The 10263-nt window shown below is 33.4% G+C and overlaps 2 protein-coding genes and 1 long non-coding RNA gene across 3 annotated transcripts; 2 read left to right on the plus strand and 1 right to left on the minus strand.

Moving 5' to 3' along the window:
- The first annotated feature begins 174 nt into the window (after window positions 1-174).
- On the plus strand, window positions 175-2534 carry LOC105113440 (multiprotein-bridging factor 1b-like). The gene is made up of 4 exons (XM_011009613.1): window positions 175-448; window positions 941-1024; window positions 1941-2023; window positions 2102-2534. Exons 1-4 carry the CDS (start codon window positions 307-309, stop codon window positions 2219-2221), a joined length of 429 nt encoding a protein of 142 aa, XP_011007915.1. The 5' UTR covers window positions 175-306; the 3' UTR covers window positions 2222-2534.
- LOC105113439 (uncharacterized) lies at window positions 1053-1652 on the plus strand. Its single transcript, XR_839967.1, has 2 exons — window positions 1053-1095; window positions 1311-1652. It is a non-coding gene; the product is annotated as an uncharacterized LOC105113439 (long non-coding RNA).
- Window positions 2535-5778: 3244 nt separating the features above from the next.
- Window positions 5779-10263, minus strand: LOC105113441 (tubby-like F-box protein 7). Its single transcript, XM_011009614.1, has 4 exons — window positions 9809-10263; window positions 8716-8803; window positions 6975-7104; window positions 5779-6527 (listed from the first exon to the last, which is right to left on the minus strand). The coding sequence occupies exons 1-4, from the start codon at window positions 10154-10156 to the stop codon at window positions 5951-5953; spliced, it is 1143 nt and encodes a 380-aa protein (XP_011007916.1). The 5' UTR covers window positions 10157-10263; the 3' UTR covers window positions 5779-5950.

Raw genomic sequence — 10263 nt, forward strand, 5'->3', positions numbered from 1 at the left:
TTTCCCTAAAGGGAAGGAATGCATTTTGGTTCTGAAGGTTTGCATGCAGCCCACAAGCCCATAGAAAAAAATTGACTGTAGATGGGGCCCAAATTCATTAGGCTAGGATTGGGATTAGTCTTGCTCGCCACGTAATATGCTGATTCTTTTTTATTTGAGGATAGCCCCTACTACTATTCCTATATAACGAGAAGCGGAAGCCAGAGTCCTAAAAACCAGAGATAAAGACACGCAACAACATATAAAATCACCTAACCAGATATAGATTGAGAGAAAGATATTATTGTTGATAAAAAGAGGGAAAAAATGTCAGGAGGTGGACCAATCTCACAGGACTGGGAACCCGTAGTGATCCGCAAGAAAGCTCCCAACGCCGCCGCCAAGAAGGATGAGAAGGCCGTCAACGCCGCCCGCCGCTCCGGTGCTGAGATAGAAACCATCAAAAAATGTACCCCTCCCCTCTTTTATCCTCTCTCGTATTATTTAGATGGTTAATTTAACTCAATCTGTCAATCCAAACATTCTGATTTTTTTTTTTTGCGTATCGTTGATGATGATAGTAAAGTTAGGGTTTGTTTCTTGATAAAAAATTTAAAGAACATTTGAATTGTCTTGGATCTCTAATTGTATTTGTTATTGTGGAATCTATTGTGATAACAAGCACCATTAGAGTTCAGGTTTTTTTTTTTTTCATTTTTAAAGATTAGGGTTTAAGTGGTAGTTTTCAACTTTTCATTTTCAAATTATTATTAACCTGTTGTGAATATAAAATAATTAAATGAAAGAAATATGCATCTATATTTCCTACTTTATAAATTTTTAAAAACTTTAATCTAGGGGAAAAAGAAAAACTATAATATGGCAGCTAGGGAAAAGAATAAACTGCCATCATGTTTGTTTGTGTGAACTTAAAATGATTGTATTTTAATCTGACCTGCAGCAACTGCTGGTACGAACAAGGCTGCTTCTAGCAGCACTTCTTTGAACACAAGGAAGCTCGATGAAGAAACAGAGAACCTTGCTCGTGAGTATAACATAACATATATCCTTTTGTTTTCTTGCACATCTGCACACATGTGAAAAGTTCTTTGCTGGGTAATTGTTTGTATTTTTTTTTTTTTGCGTTTGGGGCGTTACAGTTCGCTATTAAAATTAATCTACTGAATGATGAATCATTGTTAACATTTTTGTGTTTGAGTTTTCATGTTTTCTGTGTTTATATTACTATTTTTAACATTGTTGTATTTTTAGTCTTCATGGTTTTCTGTGTTTATCTTGTTGTGTATAAGTAATGTTAATTGACTGTGCAGTTCTCTATTAAAATTAATCCACTGATTGATGAGTTTTGAGGATCTTGAGGCTTGTTTGCTGATGAAACTTTGTGTTTTCATCGGCTTGCTCTGACTTAAAATAAGGTAGCCTTTAATCTCATCTAGAGATAAACTTTTCCTTTTTGATCTTTAGCGAAGAGAGTTCCTAAAGGAATCTGTATAGAGTTGCCTTTTTCTTGTCATCATTTTAGAATTTGTCTCTTCATGGTGAAAATCCTGTATTTCAGTCTTTTTAAGTCATCATGGGAATTCAAATGAGGAACAGTTGTTTAAAATTAAATTGTGTGTGTGTGTGTTTTTTTTTTTATGTTTCTATGTACTGAATAAGTAGAGCACGCATCTTACTTCTAGATGCAACTTGCTCAGTTGACCTTCACATTCATTTCTTTGATCATCTTCATGTATAATATTGCACAAAATGATGATCATGTTTCTATAAATCATCCCCACACAAGTTTTTGGTGTTTTAGCATGTTCATGTACCTCGCTACTTGGTTTTAGCTCTCTCCCAAGTTGCTCTTGTTTATGTTAGATGATGTGTGATTCTTTACCACTGGAAGAAAAAATCTTCCTAAAACCTTCTGGTCTGTTTGTGTTGTTTTCCCACAGATGACCGAGTGCCAACTGAACTGAAGAAAGCAATTATGCAGGGTAGAACGGACAAGAAACTTACCCAGGCTCAACTTGCACAGGTCCTCTCTCTCTCCTCTCTCATCCGCAATAACTTCAGCTTTTATATCAGTACTCTTATTTTTTCCCTCCCGGTGCAGTTGATCAATGAGAAGCCCCAGATAATTCAGGAGTACGAATCTGGGAAAGCCATTCCTAATCAGCAGATTATAGGCAAACTGGAGAGGGCTCTTGGTGTGAAGCTGCGGGGAAAGAAGTGAAGTAGGATTTGAAACACAGCAATGAGCTATAAAGTTGTTTCCCGCTGTCTCATGAGTCTTAAAATTGGTGGTGCAGATGGGACCCTTTCGACATTTGTTATGGCTCGCATGTAAGGAACAGTCGCTTTGACCCGTGTGATGTCTTTGAATTTAGATCTACCTTTCTGTCCCTTGGTTCCTCCTGTGTTTTATGGACCAAAATCTTTTGTATGGTTTAGACTTGTAAGAATTTTCACCTAAAAACGAAGACCCATTTTGTAAATGACCTTCCACATTGCATGAAGTGATGAAATTGTCTACCTCTAATTTGGAAGTTCACGGTGCCACTTGTTGAGGATGTTGGATGAGTTGTTGCACTGATCACATCATTTAGATTAACAGAAGCCATAAAAGCTAGCCTAGCAAATTTAATGAAATGTGGTTTAGTAGGGTTCGACCGTCGTTCTGATATTCATATTTTAGGCTTCCCCTCCAAACCATGAAGTGTGCTTCCTATTAGGTCTTGTAATATTTTTTTATTAGCATAAGTGTTGGGGTAGCTTGCAAGTATTTTAATTAATTTTATGGGCTTGTTCAAGTAAGTTTATAAGTATTTTAATTAATTTTATGTATTCTAAAGTTAATAACTTTATAAGGTTTTAGAAACCTAAATTTATGATCATACTTTACAAGTCTCTAGTGGTCTTAGAAACATGAACTTGTGATTATTCATAAGTAAACTTAACATGTAACCAATTAAATTATTTTTCAACATATGACCAATTAAACTACTTTTCAGGATTACCTTCACTTGTACTTAATATTATAGTGAAAAAATTATTGTAAATATGTTTTAATTTACTGTTAATTATAATAATGAATTTGCAATTTTATTCTTAAAAAATCATACAAAACTATCTTCCAAGGATAATTTTATAATATTGATTTTTTTGGTTTTTTTTCTTCTAATTTTTTAACCATTAAAGTACTTTATTGCCTTAAAAAAAACATTTAGCTTTGTTCTAGGGGTATTTTAGGTTTTTTAAATTTTTTTGTGCTATAATATAATGACTCTTTTGCCCTTTGTTTTAATTTTTTAATGGTTTTACTACAAGTGCTTACTTGTTATTCCAAGTTTTTTTTAATAACTATTTAGTTATGGGGCAAAGTGATATTTTTATAAATAAAAAAATATTGCTAACATGTAATTTGTATACGTCAGTCACTCTGCTTCCTCAGGTGACATGTGTTACTCATTTTGATGGTTCAAAAATTTAGTCTGCTACTTCATTTGATTTGCATTGGTCTTCTCCTCCTCCTTATTAACGGTATGTGCTTGACCTCTATTGAGGTGTCGTTAACTTTTTTTTTTCTCTTCTTTTTCCTCCTAAAAATCTATATTTGACTCTCTAAATTTATATACCATCCTTCAAGTTTGTTTTCTTTTGGTTTCATCTTTTTTGTTTTAAAAAAAATAATTTATAAAATTAGATTTTGTTTTACATTTTATCCTCAAATCTTTCACTCTTTTAAATCTAGTCCCTATTTTTTTATTTATTTTTTTATTCAAGATAGTTTTTTAATTCTTTTTCTTTTAATTTCACCCTTCATTTTTTTCTTTTAGATTTGATGCTATTTCTTGAGTATAAATCGCAAAGAAGATACTAAATTAAAAATATAAAAAGCTTAATTGTGATCCATAGTGTTTTGTAAAATATCTTATCATCGGATTGGCTTTGGAAAAATATTTCTAACATCTCGGCATCATTTATTTTTTAATATTTAGTTAAATAAAAAATTATTTCAAGAAAAAACCAAATTATTAAATTTTGTGGAGTCAATAATAAGGTTTGCGGGGTTAGTGTTGTAACTCGGGTTATCTCGGCTCGCGAGCTTAGCCTTGTACCTTTTTTTTAACTGAGCTTTATTTTGATCATCTATTTTTTTTTAACATATAGTTAAAAAAATTATTTAAAAAAAAAATCCATGCTAAATTAAGAATATAAAAAAATTAATTGTATCCATAATATTTTGTAAAATATCCCATTATCAAATTCATATCAGAAAAATAATATCACATCAAGCATCATCTATTTCTTAACATTTAGTTATACAATTTTTTTTAAATAAATTATTAAATATTGTGCAGTCAATGACCAGATTTGGTACCCTGGATTGCCTAGATTCATGGGTTTAGCATCATACTTTTTTTTTAAAAAAAAAAACTAAGCTTGATTTTGATCATTTATTTGTTGACATATGGTTTTAAAAAATATTTTTGATAAAAAAGCGATACTAAATTAAAAATATAAAAAATTTAATTGTGATTCATAGTATTTTGTAAAATATCAGGAAAAATATCCCAACATCTTGACATTGCCTATTTTTTAACATTTACTTAAATGAACAATTATTTTTTAAAAAATTAAATTATTAAATTTTATAGAATTAATGACAGGTTTGCAGGTTTGACATGATACCTGAGTTGTTTTAGCTTATGGGTTTGATAGTGTTTTTTCTTCCTAACCAAGCTTGATTTTGATTGTCTATTTTTTTTTATTATATTAAACAAAGTTATGTTTGAAAAAGAAAAAAAACCATGTTATTTAAGTTTAGAAAATTCATGCACTTGTTTATGGATATGACGTATTGACCTAGATCGTGGGTTAATATAATAAATTCTTTTATATAATAAATTTTTTTATTTTTTTATTTTTTGATGATATGTTAATTGAAAATTAAGTTTAAAGTTATCACAATTTCATAATTTTTTTTTATTTTTTTTTTTACCAGATTAATATGGTAAAACAAAAAATCATGATGCGCTGTTGGTGTTTTTAGACCAGTCAAATAGATGAAGATACATCAAGTTTGCTGTTATTGGATTTAATTTAAAATTCAAGCAAGGAAGACGGTGACAGGTTTCAAAATTAATTCAACCGTACTGGGAGTTTCTTGTGCAACGCGCATTGGTCGGGACTAGAGAAAGACCTCTGCATCCAGCGACTTGAGCTGGCTACAGAGCTCTTTATAATAGCTGCCCTGACCATCTGGAAAGGAAATTATATTGCGGAGAACAGGATTGCAAAATTTTCTTAGGCCGAATTCATTGACGTAGATCCTTGCGATTTGGCCACCCCTTCCCTTCTGCCTTTCTCGACGCCCTCGGCGGTGCAATTTGATCTCAAGTCATAACTTGGAAACCACGTCGGTACAGGAAATACTGCAATGATAGAACCTATCTTTTGACAGTTTGCTGTTAAGATCGCTGGCGTTTGCCTTCTTGACCATGTGCTAAGACTGATTTATTTTACACCAATTGAACAAGCCATCACCCAGAAATCCTATCCTTCCATAAAATATCGCGTGGGGAAGAAACTGAAAATTGAGAGCTTTATTAAAACCGTAGGAGAAATCAAAGGGCATATAACACAACAATGTCTAATATTTTTGCCATGACAGTCTCCGGAGGGAACTGCAAGGAGCTTTGTGCGCCGAGGCTTCCTTGCCCACCATCTAAATTGAAAGCGCCAAGCTCAAACCAGAAGATGAAAAACGTGCACTATTGGAGTACTTTAGTGAAGAAGGCAGAGACCAAATTATTGGAGATGAAAAATTTTAAGCTCTTGTCATTGATACAATAACAGCATTTACATCAATGGCTTCTTCCAGCCAAACCAACACTTGTAGAATGATAACAAAACATACACCGGAATCCATAATTTTAACATCATAATTATTCCACGTAAATTACTCACATGCCAGTTTAGTGCCAAAACTAGTCAGGCACAAGGCAAACGCTTGAAAAGCTGAAAGTGGCTGCCTATAATCCATGGTGAAAGTATCATCGCCTACCTTCCCAAACTGGAGGAGGACAGTCTCCTCATCTCCTCTACCTCCTGGCTGGCTTTGGTCCATGGTCGCAACCAGTTGAAAGTTCTTCACTGATGCTACCGTTACCCGACCATGGAAATTCAAGCACCAACACTGCAAATGCTCATGCCACCTTGGGGCTTTGTTCCGCAAAACTGTAAAACCAGAAGAAGCAGACTCCAGTTGCGTTATCTTTGAGTTGTCAACATTTTTGACATTGGTAGTTTCTTGTGACACTGGGCACTTAAGTGAGCAAACCATCCTCCTTGGACCTCTTGACTTCAAGAGGTTAAATTTATACGAGACTTGCCCAACCTCAAAATTGCCTGCAGGGACTTGAGGGCTTATTTGCTTGCTTGCAAATCGCCGGCTAGCTCTGCTACTTGAGGGCTTAGCACCACTGTGTGGTGGCTGGCTGTCATATATTGTAAAGTTGGTACCGAGGAAGTCTGAACTGCATATTCAAAGGAGCAATGGAATTATTTTTCATGACTTGTATTATCACAAGCTGTCCCCGAGCGACAACCTTTTCTATTATTCAAGATACTAAACTTTATTATTTACAAGACACTAAACAAGGTACCCTTCCAATTCAGATAGATATTACTTCTATAATGAACTGCCATGTATTATGAATAATAATAATAATAATAATAATAATAGTAAAAGAGCTCAACACGAAGAAACAAAACCTGAAAACTTGATCATCCAAACACTGGCATTTATGTGAATGAAAAGCATGAACATGAGAACAAACAATGCTATCTGGATTCTTAGCAACTGTGCAAATGGTTCCTAAACTCCCAAGCACAAATTGATGGGTAGGCAGTAACTACATCCATTAAAAGCATTATTTTGGAAACAACCAATCAAGACTTCTGTTGATACAAAAATACCCTACCTTAACTTTCCAACATAAGCATTACTTCCTTGGGATAAGTCATCAGCATCAAGTGAGATGATATACTCTGTGTGAACACCATGCCTACACCTCCGTGCTGCCAGGAGAAACTTCCCCTTATCCGTAAAGGCTAGATAGAAAAACAAAAGAGAATCTCATATGAGACAATGCTCAATTGTTTAAATTATGCTAGTCACATGACAAGACAAATAATATAGTGATGAAAAACTGAAATCCAGGAAAGGAAAATAGAAAGTAAGACTAGAACATAATTTGCAACTCAATTTTTACGAACTTCAGAGCACACTGCATACCAAGTCAAGCCATTCATTATAAACTTGATTGTTCAGTACTGCCTACTTACATCTCAAATTTTCTCCCTTTCCGAACATGGCTTACGACATCCTCCAAGGGGGTGTTTGGGAGTGCATTAATGATTGTTTTTCAAAGTGCTTTTCACTCGGAAATGTATCAAAATAATATTTTTTTTATTTTTAAAAAATTATTTTTAACATCAGCTTATCAAAATGATCTGAAAACACCAAAAAAATATTAATTTGAAGCAAAGGAATAAATAAAAAATTTTAATTTTTTTCAAAAGCACTTTAAAAACACAAAAACAAATAATAATTACCAAAAGCAAGGACAATAATGTGAGCCACTTCTATAAAAGAAAAAAATTGAAACCATTACCATAAAAGAAATTTGAATACAATTCTAATTTTCTCTAACCAAACATTTTCATGATTTACTTTCTATGTGCACTTCAGAAACCAGTACCTGACAGTACATTTATAATCCTTTTTTAATTTTATATCTTGCTTGAGCACCAACTCTTTGTGGTGCAAGTACCAGAACTTTTCTTATAGAGAAACAATGAAACTGCAAATATAAAACTCAAAGTTGTTGATTGATACAACATCCAAGCAAGTCCTTGCACTCAACAGTTTCTGCTATGATGGATTATATCACGCCCCGACCCTTAAAAAGTATACAACTTGCCCAGATTGCTACTTCCTATCACATGATGATCAGCACACGAGGGAATATTTTGTGTCAAACTCCGAGAGTATAAAACTTGAATTAATGGAGGAAGAACATGTATAATTTGTTTATTCGACTGCACATTTGACACTCAGATTTATACATACAATGAAAACTCATCCCGGAGCCATTTGCTAATAGATTTTTAGAAAATTATATGATTCTATACTTAAAATCTCCATGTTTGCAGAAGAAAAGTTGGATCCAAGTTTCCAGACTCAATTACAAATTCACGTTGAACCATTGACCATCACAAGGCACCAGTCATAATCCATAAGTAATTGAAGAAACCAAAAACATTTTCACCACTCATATAGTTCACCAAATTCAAAAGCTTTTTACCTTTACTTTTTTACTTTTTTTTTTTTAAATTAATTTTACATTACGTGCTAGTCAATATATAGGTGAGACACCTAAATCAAACAAATTTCATCTGTTGAAAAGAATGCACAATATCAAATAAGGACCAAGTCAAGTTCATTTGAACAAGTATTGGGCCACCACTCAATAATATCTACATAGACAAAAGTCAAAGTATAGGCTGACAAAATGAACCATGTCTCTTTCATCTTTGGTACTAGCAAGTTATATGTCAACAATTTACACAAAAACTAATTAGCTCCAAAACTAGTACATAGAAAAATCCTCTGTGCATCTTCATAATTTGCAAACACACATCTACCAATTATTTACTTACATGGAGTAAGAGCAAGATATAGGTAAAATGTTGAAGTCTTCTTAATCCGTTTTATAAGACATTGATGGGGCAAGTCGCGTGGACCCGGCTGCATTTACAATGAAAAGAAAAGGAATCATCAATTCCAAAACTTCAAACATGTTTGACCAACAATGGCAGCAAGGCAGTAAGTCACACAACACGGATCAGCAAGCTCAATAGAGAATCCAAAAGTGACTAAATTATCATACAAACATTTTGCACAGAAATGACAAATGGAAAGAAAATAATAGAATAAAAAACAGCAACGTAATTTAAGATACGTCTTCAATTATTCTCCATGAATCACCTCTCAAAACCAAGTCACGTCTCAGCTCAGCAAGTTATACGAATAGATCTTAATTCTAAATTTACAATTTGGTAACCCATGCCTTGTCTAATACCATATGTACTCTAACAAAAAATGGAAAACATGTTCTAACATCAAGAAGAATATCTCGAAAATCTTAGGCAAAAGTACGATCCCATCAAAATATAAAAACACCATGTCCCAGATGCAGACCCAGCCAAAGTGGGATCTGAGAAGGAGTGTTTGATGAAAATGTTCTCCATAATTTTCTAAAGAAGTTACCGTTTCCAATTTCAGAGATTCAAACCCAAAAGCAATTTTCACCATTTCCCTAACACCTCATGATTCTCTGAACATGGATGAATATTCTAAAGGTCTAAAGATGCAATTGTGAGAGCAGAGAAATTGGAAAATCAATTCTTGAAACCCAAAATACAATCCTTTATATTAAAGCTATTTGCCTTCTAAAGTTTAAATTTTAAACATTTCCTTTCTCCTTCATTTATTATTCCAAAATCTTTGGTTTTTCTTTTTCCACTAAAAGAAATTAATGCAATTTAAAACAAATTAAAAGAATAATTAAGGTAAATTATCTAGTAAAATTCAAGCAAAAGCACAAAATCTTAATCCCTAGATCCCCAGTAACTTGAATCAATATAATTAAATAAAACCCAATCAGAATGACAGAATATTCCTTCACAAAATATTTATAAAAATTCAATAAAAAATCCCTTAGATTCGCCATAATAAAATAAAAAATCAGACCTGTTTAAGGCAAGAAGGGAAAGTGATTATTCCAGAACTTCCATTATTGTTGTTGTTGTTGTTGTTGTTAGGAAGAGACTTGACGATGTCTTTGGTAACTTCTCTCCATTTCTTACTAACACAAGCACATGCGACGACGTTTTGCCTCTGTGGCCACCGATCCTCACTCTCTTCAACTCGTTTTATTATTTCTCCTAATAACTCAGGCAACATGCTCCCCCACCCATCCGACTCACCCCCCGACTCACCAACGAGTCGCCCCGATTCTACTCCATTTCGTTCGTTTCTGTTCTGGTTATTGAACGATCTTGAGAACCTTCGCGATAAAAACGATCTTCTCAGCGACATTAGAAGGCAGGCAGACGGAGAGAAAGAAAGAGAAGAAAGCAAACTGTTTTTTTCTTCTTTTCTTTTCTCTCTCTCTTTTTTTTTCTGAGTGTTTTTGTCTTAAAACT

The sequence above is a fragment of the Populus euphratica genome, unplaced genomic scaffold (assembly GCF_000495115.2).
Source record: "Populus euphratica unplaced genomic scaffold, PopEup_1.0 scaffold422.1, whole genome shotgun sequence".
NCBI lineage: Eukaryota > Viridiplantae > Streptophyta > Magnoliopsida > Malpighiales > Salicaceae > Populus > Populus euphratica.

What these genes read in the sequence shown, in the direction of transcription:
- LOC105113441 (XM_011009614.1), bottom strand. Translation starts at nt 10,156, where the DNA reads ATGTCGCTGAGAAGATCGTTTTTATCGCGAAGGTTCTCAAGATCGTTC. An exon ending in ATATCTTGCTCTTACTCCAT is followed by an intron (nt 7,105 to 8,715) that starts GTAAGTAAATAA and finishes TTTTCTATCTAG; the next exon opens with CCTTTACGGATAAGGGGAAG. An exon ending in GCTTATGTTGGAAAGTTAAG is followed by an intron (nt 6,528 to 6,974) that starts GTAGGGTATTTT and finishes TTGAATATGCAG; the next exon opens with TTCAGACTTCCTCGGTACCA.
- LOC105113440 (XM_011009613.1), top strand. Translation starts at nt 307, where the DNA reads ATGTCAGGAGGTGGACCAATCTCACAGGACTGGGAACCCGTAGTGATC. An exon ending in GATAGAAACCATCAAAAAAT is followed by an intron (nt 449 to 940) that starts GTACCCCTCCCC and finishes TCTGACCTGCAG; the next exon opens with CAACTGCTGGTACGAACAAG. An exon ending in AGAAACAGAGAACCTTGCTC is followed by an intron (nt 1,025 to 1,940) that starts GTGAGTATAACA and finishes GTTTTCCCACAG; the next exon opens with ATGACCGAGTGCCAACTGAA.